This window comes from Beta vulgaris, chromosome 8, assembly GCF_026745355.1.
Source record: "Beta vulgaris subsp. vulgaris cultivar EL10 chromosome 8, EL10.2, whole genome shotgun sequence".
In the NCBI taxonomy this organism is placed as follows: domain Eukaryota; kingdom Viridiplantae; phylum Streptophyta; class Magnoliopsida; order Caryophyllales; family Amaranthaceae; genus Beta; species Beta vulgaris.
Genome location: NC_079209.1, coordinates 762,741 through 782,902, shown reverse-complemented (window position 1 = coordinate 782,902; position 20,162 = coordinate 762,741). Strand labels below are relative to the sequence as shown.

Below are 20,162 nucleotides of genomic sequence, written 5' to 3'. Positions count from 1 at the left end.
CATAAAATTAGACGAATCAAAGACTGAATTTTTCTAGCAATAAAGTACATCAATGTTCTCCATTGAATCGTTCGGCAAATAGAGGTTATTCTAGATTTAATTAAACACAGTGCGAAGTCAAAACAACCAATAATTTAGAGTGTATAGCATATTTGAAGTACTATACATTTTGTATGGTTATGCTAATTTCATTGCAATCTTTTCAAACTAATGATGCTCAATTAGCAATTTAGCATACATCCACCTAAGTTTGATAAATAATAAAGATGGTCTAAAACTCTATTACCTATCAACAGAATATGTATATCATGAAAATAGCAATGGATTCAAGAAGCCTATAAAAACTCGTAATAATCTCACTATTCTAATGTTAAAATGCAAGGATCTCCTGCAGCAAAATGCAGGGATTGAACTACACCATGAAGAACCGATAATGAACCAGGTTGCAGACACTATGGCGAAAATGGCAACGACGAAACCAGAGCTATTAAGCCACATTTACATTTTGCTTTCTCCTCTCATAAAGTAGCCTGATAAACTGAAGAATGAAAGAAAACATTAGTTTTCACAGGATTCATATAATGATACTACAATTCTCCCTGTCCAAGGTACAAAAGATAATATATATATATATAATAGCGAACATAGAGAAACTACATGATAATAACAGAGAACAATCTTGTGCAATAAAATAGAGAAACTACAAGATAACATACAGAGGAAACATAATACAGATCATACATGATACACCCATCAACTACACTTTCTGTCTCCGCCGCTCTTCAGCGGTCTTTCCTAATCAACCGTAAACAATTACAACCTCCTCTACTAACTTAGAATGAGTACATTATCAGATTGACCTTTCTATCAACAATTTACAGACAAAAAAGCACGTTGGCAGTGAGAACAATTGAGCGACGAGTAAACCAGGCAGAGGCAGTCCAGCAAATAGATTGCTCACTCGTTCTGGCTGAGAAAATTATATAGGATTGCCTCTACACATTGAGACTTGATCTTGATCATGGTATTCCACAGGGATCTCACTCATCAACCAGCTAAAAAACATCTGTATGTGCTATTTTTGATGTTTATGTCCCTGTTGGATGCATCATATTATGACCATGCTGTCGCCTCACGTGCTCTGGAATCAATTTGTTGATTAGATCTGATGAAGCTCCAGAAAGCTGCACCAAGAAACAACAGCAAGCAAAATCAGTAACTCAGGTTACCCGGAAATTCATGATAATCTGAATCTTGCTCAATCCTCATGTGTGATGTTACAAGGAAACTAAATTAGATATATTACACAACACCAGGTCAGAAGTTATTTTTTCGCATGATCTTATGATATGCAAGATTTTCTTCCGTATAAAAGTGGGAGTCTACATCAAAGAAAGATAAAGGCCAACCCCAACGGATTTACTTGCTAGCTTAGTTTTACGCTAGTCAAATTTTAAGAGAAGCATCCATTCAAATTTCTTCACTAGCAACATTCAAAACCTAGGGCAACCCAAACATTTATTGCACGAAGTAAAAAGTGACTCCTAAATAGGAATCTCCTCTTCTTGGAAAATCCTTCTAATGTTTGTTTTATGAACAGATGAGAAAAAGTTCCAGAGATGAATCATCAACAAAAACTTATTGTCATGTTCTGGCTTTATTCTATTATCAAATCAATAAAATCATTGATGTACAAAAACCTACAAGGGTTTATTTTTTCATTTGAAGGTAAACAGAGCCTTTTTACTTTTTCTCCAGGCATAATATAATTAATAATTGCAGTTTCAACACCAAAGTGGTCAAAAATCATGTTTTAAACTTCTCTATAGTTTCAGCAATCGAATGCACCAATCAAAGCTCCCTCTAGCTTCACATAAACATAACTGAATGACATCAAAAATGAGGAAACAAACATTCAGATTGCAAAAAGAGACCTCGCTACCCCTGAGAAGAGCAGCTAGTCACCATTTATAAGAATTGTTTATCATGCTCATCAATTTGGTCATAATTTTCTATACCTAATATAATTGAATCATATCCAATAATTTAATACGCACCAATCAAACAGACAGTCTATGGCCCTACACACATTTACGAGCAAAAGGGGCCATGACATAAACATACGAAAAAACATAAACGCACTGGCATATGAGATAACGAACATACTTCCTGTTTATAATTGAAGAGAGGAGGCAATGAACGACCATTAGGTAGGCGAGCATTTGGTTCCCGAAGTTCATCAAAGAAAGGATGTGCACATGCTTCCAACTGGAAAATATTCAATGACCCATATTAATACCTCAATGAACTCTGAATCCTAAAAATTACAGACATGAAACATATGAAGATCCACAAAGCAACATCACAAAAGTGCCAATTGGAGAAACATCTTCAAGACTTACAGCAGTGCAACGTAAACTAGGTGAGTACTGAAGCAGCCTTGAAGTCAGATCAATGGCCTCTGGAGGCATGCGTTTGTGGAAAACCTGGATTGGCAAAAAGAATATTAAACACTACCTCAGCCTAACAAAATCAACTTGGGGAGAGAGCTTGGAGGGTGGGGGTGGGGGGGCGAACATTGAATAAATAAGCTCTTCCTTTTCTATCATCTCTTCAATGACATGTTACAAAGATGCAGGATATTTAAAACATCAACAGCAGAAGTGTAAACAGTTTTACATAGATAAGCAGCATTAGCGAATTTATATGATGGCCTCACAATATCCTAACAGCATAAGTAACATGGCACGTAAGTAAAATACCTTGTGCCATGGAGTTGCTTTAATCTGTGGAAACCTGAAATCAGAATAATTTGGATTCATGCATCGTATTTCTTCCCGTGTAGGTGTACCAAGAACCTTAAAAGGAACAGGAAATTTCATCAAAATTACAGAATATTGCAAGCAAGAAAATCCAACATGACCATAAATCCCCACAAGTTTCATAATTGGAACTTCTCAAAGTATACCTTGATGATCTCAACAAGCTGATCAACCGCGTTCTCCCCTGGAAATAATGGCTGGAATAATCCAAAGAACACAAATTCATGAGCATGCTCCATACACATAAATATCACATCTCTGAAGAATCCTCGAAATGAAGGTGAACAACCATAAAAGAAAAGGCTCACCTGACCCAGCAAAAGTTCAGCGAGAACACAGCCAGCAGACCATATATCAATTGAGGATGTATACTCAGTGGCACCAAAAATAAGCTCAGGAGCTCGATAGAACCGAGAGCAAATGTATGAGATGTTGGCTTCACCCTTGACCTGAGTAGGAAATAAAGCAGATGTTAAATAAACAAAATTAAGGTGTTTCCTGACTTCCTCCTCCATCACCTCTCCGGAAGAAGAGAGAAGTGGTGGAGAAGAGTAAAGAAATTCTCCTGAAGACTTCTTAAATATGATGTGGAAAATTAATTTTGTAAATGGCACAACAGATACACAATAGTATACTCAGAATCAATCATCACCTTACCCATTAATAGAAAAGATAGTGAGACAGTATAGAAGATGACTACAAATGAATTAAATAAATAAAAGAGATGAAGCATTATGAGGGTAATTTAATCCACCATTGGTTGCAGAACAGATCACAATTTACAGGGAGAATACATGCCTCCATAACGGTGTATCATTTAAGACTCCGACAAACATATATTGCTTAGTAAACAAAGAGCGGAAAAGGAAGATTGACATACAAGGACTTTGGCACTTCCGAAATCGCATATTTTCACTTGGTGAGTTAGGGGATCAACCTGCAGAATTCACTTGCTTCATATTCAGCTTGTCTTTGAAACATTAATTGGAAAGCATGAATAGAAAACAAACATACCAAGACATTTTGAGGCTTCAAATCTCTATGGCAAACTCCAGGAACGTTGTGCAGATAAGCCAAACCTCTAAAGATCTGCAATGCGACTACTACACATTAGATTTGACACCTCAACAGAAATTTAGCAGCTCCAAAGCATACATATAGGATAAAACATACCTGATATGTGTACAATTTTATGTAGAGCAGTGGCATTCTTTGGCTAGCACTACTATAGTGTTTCAAAACCCGATACATGGTCTCTGGGACATACTCCATCACCAAGTTGAGGAAAAGCTCATCTTTACTAGTGGTTGAGAAGAAACAGTGCTTGAGCGAAATCACATTCGGATGGTCCAACACTCGCATCAACTGCAACTCACGGTTCTTATACCTTCTATCTTGCAGCACCTTCTTAATTGCTACTGTCTCTCCGGTTTCCAAGCATTTTGCCTTAATAAAGACAATATCAAACAAAAAAATTTAAAGCAATTCCCCTTCAAGACCTAAATAGATTATAGAGATTTATATATTCACCTGAAATACAATTCCAAAAGATCCAGTGCCCACAACTCTTTCTGCCATGTAACTGATGGTCTGCGAGAAAAATAGATAGGTTTAACAAAGGCACATAAGGGAACAACTGACCAACTTAATAACGCACACATCTACATCCTAAAACACTCAAATAAGAAATATCATTGATAATATCTCACATTCTAAAATGATTCCAAGTAGGATATAGGAGATTAGGAGTACATAAGTCCTCCACTACCATTCTCCAATTGATAACAACTCATGCTGGTAGCTTAAATAAATAAAACACTACTCCCTCCGTTTCTTTTTCACCTGCACACTTTCCTTTTTGATTCGTTTCTTTTTAATCTACAAACTATTGTTTTTCTATATTTGGTAACATATCCCATACTTCCATCTACTTTATTTTTAATCCACTTCTTAATATAATAACCCACCTTATAATTTCTCACTCCACCTTTTTAGTTTCTCTCTCGCTTTCTAGTTCTCTCACTTTTAAACTTCCTCCTTGGTTCTCCCCCAAAGGAAAGTCAGTATATTAAATAGAAACGGAGGCCGGAGGGAGTATAGCATCAACGGTCTCAAGCATAAGTATAGAAGCTAAATTATTACAAAGGCAGAGAAATCATTTTTACACCACGACAAGCAAAAATTTTGTTCAGATTTTTAAGAGATCCAATAACCAACACAGAGTACACTACACACCTGTTTAGGTTCGCCATTTTTACCACCGATTGTCGTCGAAATAATGTGTCCAGTAACAGCACCGTTGCTGTCTACCACTGTAGAAGACAGCTCCTGCACCAAAAATCAATTCAATTTCTAACATCAGATGCCACACATATACAAATCTAACACAAAACAAAATAAAATCTCATGAACCAAAATCAACAAGTCATAAATAAACCTAATATGCCTCAATTAAACGCTCTAAAACCTGAAGTCCTGAATCAGAACGAGAAATTTACAGTTCAAAATAAGAGTACACCAATTTTTCCAACATGAAATTCTGCAACAGTACTAAAATCAAGCACATTTCAGATCTAAAAACAAAACAAAATCAAGTAAATTACAGCTCGAAATAAACCGAACAACAATAATATCCAAAAAAAGGAACAAAAATTGACTTCATCACAACAACAAAACAAGTAAATCAAGATCCAGTGATAGATCGGTTATAGAAACCCTAAATACAAACGAAATTGATCTTAGTTTGAGCATAAACAAGGTAAAATCAGACAAAATTCGTGGAACTAGATCTACACACAAACGATAAAGTAAAATAAGAAAAGAGGAAGAGAGAGGATAAGAAGAATTACCTTATCGTCAGCCATGGAAGCTGGAGAGAAGAAGAGGAGAGAGAAAAAGAGGGAAAAGAGTGTTTTCAGAAAAGCATGAAAATGGAGTTAGCCGAGGAGAGAGAAAAGGGGAAGACCCCAGTTACGACAATACCCATGTGAATCCAGCTCTTTGCCCTTCCCATCTTTCCCCTCCCTTCAATTCTCGTTTCTCGATGACTTTTGCATTATTCACATACTCTCTCGCGTTTGAGTTTCAATATCTTATTGAAATTATCTGGATTGAACTTATTAGTTCTAATTGATTAATTCTTATTAGTGATTAACTATGATTTTTCCTTATATTTATACATGATTAGATTTGATCAATGTTGGTTATACTTAATTAGATATTGAATTTTTCGAAATCTTGGAATCGGTCTTGATTGGACCTCATCAGACTATAATTTTTTTTAAAAAGGTAAAGAGAGCACACCATTAAAATACTTGATTGCTAGGTTGTATTTGATACACACTTATATAGTCTAAATTAGTTATCGAAAAATGTAAATTTCTACATTTTGCAACTTACAAGGAATGGAGGACATAATTACCATGTTTTAACTTGTATATACTTGTCAAGTTGTCAATATGTAGATTTAGCTATTAATATCTTTTAAGATTTTTGTTGGATTAGGCTTTATTCTATTCAACTTATTTTAACTTATTTGAAAAAAAATAACATCTTCTAAGATAAGATCAGATAAGATGAAATAAAATAAGATGTTGGACATACATAATAAACCATAAGATAAGATAAAACAAAATAAGTTGAATCAAACGGATTTTGTTTTGTGGGGAAAGATCTACTAAATGAATTGTGAAGAAAGACCAAACAAGTATATTGTTACTTATGGCCACATTACAATCTCTATTATATAAGGGTTGGGGGAGTTATGGTGTCCCCAATAAATTTACTTAATTATCCCTTAGTAATCAACTACTCATACCAAAAAAGATAAAAGAAAATCAAACTCAAATATAGCATTAAAATTTTAACAAAGAAAATTATATCAATCAAATATTTGATCAATCAATACACAATTAAGTAGTAAACCAAAAAACAAAAAAAACCCTAGCCTCCCTTCTCTTTTTCTCTCTCTCAAACCCTAGCCTCCCCTACCCCTTCTTCATCAATTAGGGGCTGCCATGGATGTTTTCATCCATTGTAAGCCCCTTTTCCCCTTTCATTTACAGTTTTTAATTCATTTTCTTGTTTTGTTCAATAAATTAGTATCTCTTTATGAGATTTTCTCAAACCCTGTTATGGGGTTTTTAGTTTCTGTTTTGGAAATCTCCTTCTCCCCTATGGGAGTTGTGACTATGGTTCTTTTGTTTTTAGGTATGAGAAATCATTCTCATTGGTTGAAGTTCGAAACTCAACATGAAGGTATTGTAATCTCGAATGCGGTCAACCTGACTCGATCAAGAATGTTCTTCTCAAACTATATCAAAATGATAGACTTCCTCATCAATAGTTGCTTGATTCAGCAAATACAAGAGGGTTGTGTTGTATTGTTCGATCTGGTTCATTGTAGTTTCTTCGAAGACGAATTTGATTTAGTCTTGTTTAATTGTATCTTGTTTTACTTTAATACCTATTGTAGATGTCGTTTGGCCTTCAATTAATGAAATTTCTCTTTCAAAAAAAAAAAAGTAGTAAACCAAAAAGGAAATACAATCAATCAACAAAGTGAAATGATTTAATTAAAACAAAATATTTTGTTAATAAATTTGCATAACATTCTTTTATCACTTATCAGTTTTAATTTTAAAAAATCATAGAAAACGTATAAATAAAATAAATAATAAAAGATGGTTTTGGTTAAGTGATATAGGTTTAATCAAACAAATTAGGGCCTGTTCTCCCCAGCTTATTTTCAGTTCAGTTCAGTTCAATTCAGTTCAGTTCAGTTCAATTCAGTTCAGTTCAGTTCAGTTCAATTCAGTTCAGTTCAGATCAGTTCAGTTCAGACCAGTTCAGTTCAGTTCAGTTCAGTTCAGCTCTTGACAATACTTTTACTCTCACATATCACTATTCATTTCAGTTCAGTTCAGTTCAGTTCAATTCAGTTCAGTTCAGATCAGTTCAGATCAGTTCAGTTCAGATCAGTTCAGTTCAATTCAGTTCAGTTCAATTCAATTCAGTTCAATTCAGTTCAGTTCAGTTCAGCTGTTTTTCGCCGAAGAGAACAGGCCCTTAGCTAGCCCAAAAAACATGTCTAATGTTCAAATTTTATCTTTGTTTATGCCCAAAAAGGTTGTAAATTATGTTCAAAAAAAGTGAGGCACGCATCGCGTGCGTAAATTGCTAGTGTCATGTATTATAGGCAACATGCTATAGATAATAAACAACGAAAATATACACTAAACATCCAGATATATCGCATATTCAAGGTTTTTTTATCATTGCTCATTTGAGACTCTCTTGAAAAATAAAATAAAAATAAAAAACAGTCAAGCATCAAATAATGATCTAGTTTTATTTGTATCACCTCTGAATCTGATTATAGGTTTTGAGTTTCTTCCTTGTCTTTCTATTTTTTGGTCCTTAACCCTTACTATTTGTTGAGAGTGAACCATGAGCCCATAGAGTTGGGTTTATTACAAGAATGGTGAATTGTTGGTCTAGATAGGGCGTGGAAATGTGTGCTTGTGTCCATTTTCATGCGTCAAATTGTCAAAGTATAATTTGGACCTACGTTGTCCCTATCACTAATCGGCTAGTCCATTACACCAATGCTTGTTTTTTATTTTTTTAAAAATAATATACTTCTTTTTTTGGGCCACTACGGGGAGACTTGTGGTAAGATTAAGGACAACATTGAATGAACACATCCTATCACAAACAATTTTTTCATCTACTTCAGCCGTTTTCTAAAAGATGTAACATTTTTTTCTTAAACGCTTACCAAATATGTAAATTTAGCCGTCAATATCTCTAATTATATTTTTGCTTTAATTATAGGAAGTTGATATCTTGTAAGTATACTAAAAGACAAATCGAAAAAGACTTTACATATACTTAGTTTTGTTGTATATGTCGGTCAAATTTTTTCGTTTAAAGTTGATACATGAATAGTGTAAAAGTCAAAATGTTACATTCTTTGAAAAACAAAGAAAGTGTATTGTAAAAAGACTATCATAACCTACATTGGATTTTTCAAACCCTTTGGCGTAGAATATAGAAAAATTCGCTTTCTTAAAAGTTCATCTACGCTTCTTTTGGCTTTTTCCTTTCTTAATGGATAATTATACATGATAATATCGTATTTACGACAATTCTACAAACGCATATTTTTTTTCTAAAGTAACCTTGTGATTCTACAAAAAATCGATCAAAGTGACATTAATGATCCTTTTTGTTATCATTTACTCCACTAATATAAAGCTGGATTTTCTTTTACATATTTATAGTAAAATTGATATTGATGTTATACCTAAAACTCCATATGAAATGTTACGAATAAAAATTATTTAGAAGATAATTATATATGTTGAGACATTTGACTATAATCCTGTTTTGGCAGATTGAGATAAGAACTTCCAATAAGTTTGCCCCATAGGCGGTTTTCGAGCCCGGACGGGCAAACACAGATCGATCTGCATGTGTCTTTTGCAACTTAAGTTTTAATCATGGGCCTTACATTGTTTTTAGTCTTAAGAGTTTAGATGCCTTATTTCTGGTTCTGGAGAGAGTACCATACAATGTCATTGTTCAAACTTGATATCTCATATTTTCTATATGGTTTTAGGAGAGAGAGAGTTTGTGGGAGAGTTGTATGCTCAACATTGTTGTAATATCCCTCATGATTGTTTTAAAGGGATTTAACAGACTACTCATTCCAACAAGATGCATCTTTCTTTTAGAGAGCTCATTTCTTCAATTACTCCACAGTTAAGCGTGCTTGGCTGGGAGTAGTCTATGAATGGGTGACCTCCTGGGAAGTTTTTCGGGGTTATTGAGGACAGTTGTTGGCCCTGGATGCGCATTGATGACGATATACTCGACTACACATGGTCGGGTGTTACAATTGTTCTCCATTGATTCCATAATGCAAAAAACTTGTGTTGGTTATTGAGGATTGTTGTTGGTCCTGGATGCGCATTGGTGACGATATACTCGACTACGGGATGGGTTGGGTGTTACAACTGTTCTCCATTGATTCCATAATGCAAGTCCGTGGGTTTTCTCCCGCAACTCGGGTTTCCCACGATAATATTTGTGTGTTCTTTCCTTGTTTTTCTCTTTTATTTGGTATGTTTGGTTATTGCTCACTTTCATGCTTTTCTTGATTATTGTTAATTGATTAATTATTAGTTAGCAATTGTTTGTAAATAACTATAAATGGGTGATGGATCTCTCAACATGAAGACGTGAAGTTAGACATTTGGCCATTGGAACTTATCTATTCTAAATATAAAATCAACGACATGATACATTCAAGATACTAAACAAAATCTCTACCACCAGAAAAATAATAATTTCTATTGCATACTTTCTAAATATGTTTATAAACTTATCATTTTATATTAAACTTTCCAAATTTAACATCACAGTTTCGTTTTCTCTTTTTACTTAAAGTGAACAAAAATTCTCAAAAAAAATTGTTTTTAATTTCGATTTGATTTTCTAAATCTATTGTTAAAAGAATTTCTAAATTTTTTAAAAAAACACATGAAAAAAAATCAGAAAAAATGCATGTTTATATTTGTAGCTCAACAAGATGTAACAGAATCATCAGAAGTTGCTTTTCATTCCCGCCAATTGCTTCAATTTCACTGGTAGGACCCACCAAAACCGAAATTTCCCCCAATTTTTCTTCTTCTTCATCTTCAATTTCACAATTTTCTAACCCTAATTTTCTCTCACTTCAAATTCAAAATCAAATTGCAAATTGGCTGATTTTAGGGTATGTTACTTCTATATCTTTCTCTCTCCTCTCCTTCGTCTCGATTAATCTTAAATTGGACCGTCAAAACTAGCCAACTAACTACCAATTTTACGAATTCGGTGAGTACCAACAACACTATACTTTAATTTTGATGTTGATTGTTAAACTTATTGTTGTATATAGTATATGAATCCATTTTTTTTGCAATGTTAGAAATGAGGTTTAAAAAATTTCACGAACTTTTGCTTGAATTTGACGCACATTTCGTTTTCTGACTACCTACTGATTGTTTTAGCTTTAGTTTGAATCTTTGCTTAGGTAAGTTGATGTTTGTGTTTCAGCTAATTTGACTATTTCTTGTGTATATTTTTGAATTTTAAGTAATAAATAATTGTCAAAAGTCTTGTCTTTGAATTGGTATATGGATGTTGTTTTTGTATGTGCTGTGGGTGAGAAAAGAAAAGAAAAACACGTGTGAAACAAGGGTGTTTGATTGTATTTAGGGGAGAGAATTGCAATTTCTTGGCGAAGAACGGAAATTTATTAGGAGGTTGAGTTTAAGGGAGAGATTACAAGTTAAATGGGGAAGGTCGGATCACCTAAGAGTCCACATCCTCATCCTGCTAATTTTGATTTCTTGTTTGGGATGAGAGAGTGTCAGACGGCCACCTATAGCGACCACTTTCCAGGGAGGAGGATTCCAGGGTTGGATTATCATTGGAGCAAGACTTATTTGCTCGGTAGTCTAAAGGGTAATACGATTAGTACTATAGCAGCAAAGCAAGCAATTTCTAAAGGAGTGTATGGGGGAAAGAGGCAGAATTGGGTTCATCGACATTTAAGGTTAATTGGTTTTGCTATTGGGTTGATGGGTTTCTTCTTTTGGTTAGATTCTGTCATGTTTGTGGATTTTGATTCTGCGAATTATCACAAAAGTTCGGTTTTAGAAACAAGCACATGGAAGGTACTGGACTGCATGTTTTGATTTGTTTCATCTTCAGTAGCTTTTTCTCCCCCAATATTTTGAGTGTCTTGAGAAGTAGTTTAAGATTGAAGGCAAGCTTTAGTATCTGTTGAAAGTCAATACCAGATTTATTGCTGCTTGCTTTGAATTTGCTTAAATTTCGATGACATGGTTCTGACTTGGTATGCTCCACACTTCCAGTTTTCTGAACAGAAATTCTTTTGACTTTTGTTTATGCGACTGAGGAAAATATAAATGTGAACACCTAGGAAGCATTGTTTAAACTTCATTTCACACATTAGCTACAAATCAAATGTCTCAGCTGGCCAGTTGGTTAGCTAGCACTACTAGGACGATGTAATTTGTACCTTAGGACTTAGGAGTAAACTATGCCCCTCACAGAAAAATATTCTGCAACCCTCCTAGAAAATTTTCTTAAAACAACTACATCAATTCCAAGTGTTAATCTTGACATTCGGTGGAGTTTGCAGAGATATAGTATATGTAAATAAGCCTTACCAAACAAGAATTGCAGAGATAGCTTACAACATAGCAGTTAAAAACTATTAAAATTATGCAAAAGGAGAATAGTAGCGCCATTAAGGACTGTATTAGTAGTCCTTTCACATGGATCTAGTGCACTAGACTGTGTTTTTAAAGGTTTTTCCTTTCGTGAGATTCTAGATGGACAGGCGATCCAAGTATATAAACATTGGAGCCTGGATAATGCTTCAGTTATTACTTTATCTAGCAATTGGTGAACAACCAACCTGTTTAATTAGTTGGAAGGCTAGACATGATAGGAAGTGTTATTTTCTCTTGGGTGATTTGTGTCCCTTTTGAAAGCATCTTTTCTTTTGTTTCTTTTCCTTTTCTATCTAAATTGTTACAATATGCTATTAGAAAACATTATTTCTTCAAAATCACCACTCAGCATGAATCTTGCTATTGATTGGAGTCGAGGAGGGTATGATGTAAATTGTGAAAGTACTCTTAGCTATATTCACTCACAATTAAGTGGCTGTTTCGAAAGTTTTGTAGTAAAAAGAATCTGTGATGACCGAAGTAGCAATTTAAAGTGTATTATAGTAGTATCAGTAGAATACGTATGATTTTCATCCTAGTGTGGAACAAAGTCCCATCAAGGTCATATAAGTGGTAAGTGGTAGGCGGTAAGCCGGCCTAATCATCTCCCCTCAATATTTCTTGGTCTTCCTATACCTCTCTTTAAAGTTGCAACCCTCGAATGATTCTCTCACACCTCCGCAATTGGCCATCATAAATTTTAAACTGCCTACTCTTTACGTGCCTGAATGATGTACACGTTGCTTCTCACTTCATTCATTTGAGGCCACTCGCACCTTTCTTTTTTGCGGATGTCTTTATTGTTAACTTTGTCTCTCCTATTTTGATTACACATCCTAAAAAGCATCTTTGTTGTAGCCAATGTTGACGACACTTATAAGTCATGTCATAATGATCAACACTTTGTACAACAGAGAAAATCTGGAAATAGCTACTTGAGTGTACATTACATTGTGTTTCCTTTGATATAGGTCGAAATGGAATTTTAAACGCTTATCTTTCTCGCAGTCTTTGTTCTCGAATCTCGAGCCTCCGAATTCCTTAGATTTAGTCATGGCGTTGGATTTATATTCACAAATTGGCAAGCATAAGTAGGATGTTCTAGAGCATGTCTCATCAATGGCAAAGATGCCCATTTCACTGAGGTTTATCTGTGGTACTCTCAACAATGGTTTTTGACCTATGGTTTCAGAGAGCTACACGTTAGTCTTTATGAAAAATATAGGAATACTGGAGCTGGTATAAGCATCTTATTTCACCACTAGATGATTGTAACAATGTCCTGGAAACTCAATGAATATATTTAATCGTGACTCTCACCTTAGTCTTTATGAACAAAATCTTTTGCATTAACAAGAACCCACCTTGGTCATTCTCAGTAGAAGTAGTTTTTGCTGCTCCGTGACTCAAAATATGGCCAGTAATGTTATTTGGCTAATGTGTTGCAATACTTTTTAACAGTTGATGATCAGTAGAAGCGGGCCAAAGATCAAATTGAGGAAATTCTTATGCAATGCCTTTCTTTAGAATTGATTGCTACATTAGGTTAAATGATGAGACCACTTATAGTTTTTGACTATCATAGATGACGACTTCGGTCATATATCATGATTATACCAGTTGGATAATTGTTTTAGTTATCAATAATTGCTGAATCAATTTTGGGATCAAGGATATCTAGTTATCTACTATCCTACTTGTTGGTTTTCTACCCAATTTTTTTTGTGATGACCCTTTGGTGTTGCTCTTCACTTGGCTGCCACAAGCCCATTCATTTCTAAGACATCTTTGAGAACTGAGAAATTACTGATCCAGTTCCTACATCTTAGACATCTTTGACAAATGAGGAAATCACTAATTCATGTCTGTCTGCAGTCTGCAATATGCTCTGTTTGATTGGGTCGAGCGAAATCATGGAAGAGTTGCTTACTGTTGAAGTACAGATGTATAAGGCTGCTCTAACAAAATTCCTTGTTCCTTTTAATAATGAATCTGAACTTATTTTTTGTTTACTAGTTGTTCTCTGCAGCGAACAGGTTTTAGACGATTGTTCTACTTAACTACATATCTATGCTTTTGAACTTCAGTCTCTATTATCTTATCCCCCTGGCACTGATGCAGTTGCTTATTTATTTTTATATATTTGAATTTTAAAAATTGCTTAGGCACCTAAGCTGGAGAGATGCTAATTGACTTGCTATAATTTTGCATATGCTCATTGAAGGACGCTAAAGATATTTCGGGAAAGAAAGGAAGTTCTCCATTGCTGATGTATGATCGTCTTCTGAATTTGGCCTCTGCTTCTCTTGCACAGGTTCTTTTTGAGTACCTACACCAAAGCTCTTGTTATTTTATTGCTTTCCTCATATGCTTCTTTTTATCCCTCTGTGTGCACTTATTTTGGTGAAATATGTAAAACTGTATTGATGATGCAGAAAGAGTTTGGACATGATTCAAGTAATCCATGGAACGAACCCTCTTCACGAGCATCAGCATGGAAACCTTGTGCAGATAGACAAACACCAAAGGATAAAGGTATCTGCACTTTTTTAAAACTATGCCAGGCTTTATTCATCTCCCCCCCCCCCCCCCCCCCGCATTAAATCTTCCTTTTTGAGTCTCCTGCTTTAGCATTTTAGCAACATCCTTTGACATCTTCGCAATAAGCACAGCAAGGTGGATGCATATGCTAATAGATACCTTTACTGAATGGGGTAACATCAGTTTATGATGGGATGTCTTATGTGTACACTGTACTTATTCAGGCATAACTAATATTTCTCTTTCTATCTCATGGTGCAGAAAGTCCTAAAAAAAGCAATGGATATCTATTAGTCAGTGCAAATGGTGGTCTTAATCAACAAAGAGTTGCCGTAAGTGCACAACTTCTCTTATTTTCACAATCTCTCCAGTTTTTCAGGTCTGTTAGAACAGAATTGAGTGATTTTCTGTTAGATAATTGGCAGTTAACCTGTGACCACTACTCAAAACACCCTCTTTGCCAATTGAGTGAATCTGCAAGTACCTCACCTTGCAAGAGGCAGTCCTCACTATCTTTTTTAGATGCTGTGTGACTGACACCAGAGGTGGGCATTTTCTTCTTCCAATTATTAGCTATGGCAGGTAGCAGGCTCCCTTAATGTGCAATGTGGAGCCTTGAAAATTTTTAACCTTTCTCAGGGATTCTAGTAAAGGAGTTCTTGAGTGATGATCATCTAACACTGTACTCAGATAATTAGAATCTAGACCAACTTTGCTAAATCTATTTGCAAAGCTCTTGATGAAAAAGTACATTGAAACAATGAAAAGATAAAAGAAAATTTCAACAGAGAGCTTATTAGGAGGCAAGGGTAGATGGATCACTATGACTTGTATTTTGTATTGCAAAGAGACGAACCTTTCTTAAGCTAACAAGACATTTTTCCCGGAAACTCAGTAACTCCCAGACATCAGCTGAAATTTTGTCATATATTGCCCGGTTATATTGATTCCAGCATCACAATAATTTTGCTCCAAGCCTAAGAAGCCTAGTGAGTTTTCTTGGACACTGCACCATCAAATGAATGTTAGGTACTCTTTAAGTGATCTTCAGGTCATCTCTTTTATAAATTTAAAGAGGTGCTTTCTAAGGACATAACATATAGTTTAATATATAATATGGTCTCACCTTTAAAAAAATTAATGCAAGGCCGAAAGGGTTTAGGCTATGTTCTATTCACCTCATTTCAAACTTATTACTTATCCTTATTAAATTTAGATCGAACTAGACCAGACTAGAATAATCTAGACCAGATAAGATAAGATCAGACCTTCTCAGTACCTTTTACTAATTACAAAATATTTCAAATTTCGTAGTAGGAAAAATGATAAAAATTAGATTTTTGAAAACTACATGTTGAGACGAATCCAACAAGATCTCACATGAATATGTATTTCATATAAATTGGATTAATAATATGGTCAAGTTTAGACTGCAATACTATACCAGACCAAATCAGACCACATTGATTCAGGCCACAGAGGACCAAATTAAAAAGAATTCAAATCAAATCACCTTATTTCAGGTGACGAGAACATAGCCTTATTTTTGCTGAAACATGAGGTCACCTAATTGCTTGAACTCAATTACGACCAAACTGTAACAAAATAGTTAAAAAAAAAAACACAATGCTTTGTTACCCGGACACGAAAAGGTGTTCTCATTAGAAGTATTGGACACATTCAGGAATCTCTTCGGAGACATTTTATCTGACACATTCAGAAACATATTGTATGTTTTTGTATAATGTTCTGAGGGTCAACACTTAAGGCTTCTTATGCGTTTGAGGTGTAAATTGCATGTCAAACTCAGGCACGGCAAGTCGGCAACATAAGTGGTGTATGAAGCAACAAAGAGCCTGACCATGCACCTTTGTTATCTGCTTTGCAGTTAAAATGCATATTATGGTTATGTCTTCTGTCTTTAAATAGGAACCTGTCTATTGTTAAGCACTCTGTTTCAGAAACCAGAACCCTGATGGGGTAGTTTGGATGTCTACAGGTTTGCAATGCTGTTGCAGTGGCATCTTTGCTCAATGCAACTTTAGTTGTCCCAAGATTTCTGTATAGCAGTGTCTGGAAGGATCCAAGGTGTGATTACGTCTTATTCGTGCAAATATTGTTTGTAGCATTCACATTCATCTCTTTCCACTTTCTGCTTCCCAATGTAACCCTTCCCCGGCAAAATAAAAGGAAAAAGGAGAAGAAAAAATGAATTTTCCTATTTGTGTTGACATATCTTGAATCAAAAATTGGTGGCTGCTTAAATGTTAAATACTCCTATTTCACATGATTCCCTCCCCCAGCTTTTGTTTCCTTTCTAGTACAAATTCACACATACCTGCAAGTGGTAACATCCAGATAATAGTACGTTGACCTTTATTCCTTAAAGAGAATTTCAAGGGACCAGCATTTAGACTTTACATCATGATCTCTCCAAAATCTCACTGATAGTCTGATAGTGGTGTATTGTGTTTCACTAATCTGAGACAAAAAGTTTTCATGAAATTGGTCAATAAAATATGTTTGTGTAGGCACCATTATACAAAAATGTATTAGATGGGCTTCAATAAAATCTGTATTACTTGTTGCTAATCTGTACTATGATAACTAAAATGACAGCCAGTTTGGTGATATCTATCAAGACGAGCATTTCATCAACACATTGAAAGATGACGTAGCCATTACCAAGGACCTCCCTCCACATTTGAGATCAGTAGACCTTGAAGCAATCGGTAGTGTAGTAAGTTACTTTGTTAGTTGCTTGCAATTATTGATCTTTGGAAATGGACTACATATGTGTGGAATCTTACTATCTTCCATTCGTTTTAGATCACTGATGCGCATCTTGTGAAGGAAGCAAAGCCAAGTGATTATGTAAGACTTGTGCTTCCCGTCCTACTGCAAAACGGTGTTGTTCATCTACTTGGATTTGGAAACCGTTTTGGATTTGATCCACTACCTCACAATCTTCAGGTTGAGAATTTACTTCCATCTTTTTTTTAATGGAAAATTCTTCCATACTGAAATCCTACTCGAAGTGTTTTTTCCAACATATCTGTGGAGATGATACTTTTCATTAACATCATGATCATCATTTTTAGTTTCACCGTTTTCATTGAACCAAATTTGTTGTTCATATCATCCAGATGTAAATATGTTTAGCTTGTTACAAGTTGAACTACTTCTCCACCTTCTGTAGCAAACATTTGGAAGTCAGTCCTAAATACTAAGCACTCCCTCAAGAAGGGTTTTAGTCTTGCTTCCTTGGTGAAAACAACTGTTTTTTTCTTGCTGTTGAAGATACTTGATCATTGGTGCTCAGTTGTTCGCTTAATAAATGATTAGAATTCCTCGCATACTGATATATCATATTTATTGCAGAAACTGAGATGTAAATGCAATTTTCATGCTTTGAAATTTGTGCCAAAAATACAAGAAGCTGGATCACTTTTAGTAAGAAGAATAAGGGAATACGATTCATCGAGAAATAGGATAGACAAGGAACTGCTGGGAAACTTTATGCCGGATAATTATTCAAGAAGCCATGACTCGAGTAAAGGTCCATCCAAGTATCTTGCTCTACATTTGAGATTTGAAGTGGATATGGTGGCCTATTCCCTTTGTGAATTTGGTGGCGGTGAAAGTGAAAGAAAAGAACTTCAAGCTTATAGAGAAACTCATTTTCCATTACTCCTTCAACGACTTAAGGGCTTGAGGTGCGTTAGCATTCTTGTTTCCAGATGTTAAGCCTTCTATTATAACCTGTTGATTCTAATTACATATTTATATCTTTGCCGCTTTAGGCCCGTATCTCCCGAAGAATTAAGAATCTCTGGACGATGTCCCTTGACTCCAGAGGAGGCAGGTCTTCTTCTTGCTGGACTCGGTTTAGAGCGTGGTACATACATATATCTTGCTGGGTCTCAAATATATGATGGGAAGTCAAGGATGAAGCCTTTCACAAGCCTTTATCCAAATTTGGTAACCAAGGAAGATCTTCTGGCTTCCAGTGAAATTGAGCCTTTTAGGAATTTCTCTTCTCAGGTAAGCTGTTGAAAACTTCTTATTCAGAAAGCTTACTTTGTTAGAAAGTTTTTAAATGTGTTCTTTTATCTGAGAGGCCACACCAATGTATATAATTTACACATCTAAGTTCCAAAATGTTAAAACAAGTCAGCACCCAGGCTCTCTTTTCACTTTTGACGCAAGTAATAAGCCTCAAATTAACACATTGGCCCGAGCATAAGTTGCAGATCATTACCATGTACTGCTTGCAGATGCCTATACATATCGAATGCTACCCTTCTAACGCCCTTAGTCTTGACGCATAGCATATAAAAACTTTCAAAAGGTCTCTCATTCCACATTACATCCAACCAAGCACACTTAACAGACTATCTTAGCATATAAACTTCCAGTTCCAGGTAGAAAGATGCAACTTAAAGATACCATCAAACCCTTTTAAAGCATTCTTCAACCATTCCAATTTAAGTGGTGTTACAATATTCATCACACATCTTGTAATGCTTCAAAAAAAAATCAAAAGAACCACACATCTTCTAAGCCCTCTTATATATTTTTCTGTGTTTATTTTGACAGCCTTTCTCCTTATTCTAACATTACTATGAAAGAAATACAGCTCGTAAATCTCATTAGGCAGGGAACTGTAGCAATCTGCTCCCAAAGAACTAAAGAAACCATCTGATAAGAGTAACTTCCATTAACAACTATATTTACCACATGAAGCCTAAGAAGCTTGTAAATTCCCAAGAACAATTTTGTACTCCAGAGAAGGTCACTTGATAAGAAGGATTTCTTTTTAAATTGAAATTCCTTGGAACAGAAGTACAAAATCAAGTAAAGAAATTAGGAGGAAAATGCTTCAATTCACTATGAAACTCGACAATACTTTTTGTAGATAGAACCAAAAAGTTTCATTATTGTTTCCTGCAGCTAGCTGCACTGGACTTCATAGCATGTGCAACTGCTGATGATTTTGCCATGACTGACTCGGGAAGCCAACTATCGTCTTTGGTTTCTGGATTTCGTACATATTTTGGAGGTGGTCATGCTCCTACGTTGCGGCCAAACAAAAAGAGGCTTTCAGCTATATTGCTACAAAATGACACCATATCATGGAACACCTTTCAGCTAAGGGTAAAGAAAATGATTGAAGAAGGTCAAAGAGTTCATGTGAGACGGTATGGGCAAAGCATTTATCGGCAACCCAGGAGTCCCGAATGTATGTGCAAATCCCGCTAGACACTGTATATAATCATTATGTTCAATAAGCCAGGACAAGAGACCCCCCCCCCCCAACCTTTTTCTTTTTGGATGGGAGGTTGCTGATAGGGGAGCACAGTTTTGTTTTTTTTCCCTCACTTACCAGGTTACTGATGTAAATGCTTCTGAATTCTTTTGGTAATGATGATTAAATTTAGGCAATGCCTTATAGTATCTTCTGATTATCTCGGAGTTCCTTTTTTTT

General features: G+C 35.3%; 2 protein-coding genes across 3 annotated transcripts; one reads left to right on the top strand and one right to left on the bottom strand.

The window, feature by feature from the left end:
• Positions 1-600: 600 nt before the first annotated feature.
• On the bottom strand, positions 601-5,839 carry LOC104900502 (shaggy-related protein kinase eta). Its single transcript, XM_010687924.4, has 12 exons — positions 5,672-5,839; positions 5,058-5,150; positions 4,353-4,412; positions 3,996-4,268; positions 3,837-3,911; positions 3,703-3,759; positions 3,131-3,271; positions 2,969-3,019; positions 2,763-2,858; positions 2,403-2,486; positions 2,167-2,268; positions 601-1,184 (listed from the first exon to the last, which is right to left on the bottom strand). The coding sequence occupies exons 1-12, from the start codon at positions 5,684-5,686 to the stop codon at positions 1,089-1,091; spliced, it is 1,143 nt and encodes a 380-aa protein (XP_010686226.1). The 5' UTR covers positions 5,687-5,839; the 3' UTR covers positions 601-1,088.
• A 4,571-nt stretch (positions 5,840-10,410) lies between these two features.
• Positions 10,411-20,131, top strand: LOC104900501 (O-fucosyltransferase 8). Of its 2 annotated transcripts, none has more exons than XM_010687922.4 (10): positions 10,411-10,703; positions 14,358-14,447; positions 14,569-14,668; positions 14,936-15,006; positions 16,674-16,762; positions 17,294-17,414; positions 17,504-17,647; positions 18,056-18,390; positions 18,478-18,718; positions 19,628-20,131. In XM_010687922.4, the coding sequence occupies exons 1-10, from the start codon at positions 10,605-10,607 to the stop codon at positions 19,934-19,936; spliced, it is 1,599 nt and encodes a 532-aa protein (XP_010686224.2). In that variant the 5' UTR covers positions 10,411-10,604; the 3' UTR covers positions 19,937-20,131. The 2 variants fall into 2 exon arrangements, with proteins under 2 accessions (XP_010686224.2, XP_010686223.2); XM_010687921.4 differs by lacking the exon at positions 10,411-10,703 and adding an exon at positions 11,000-11,548.
• The last annotated feature ends 31 nt before the right edge of the window (positions 20,132-20,162 follow it).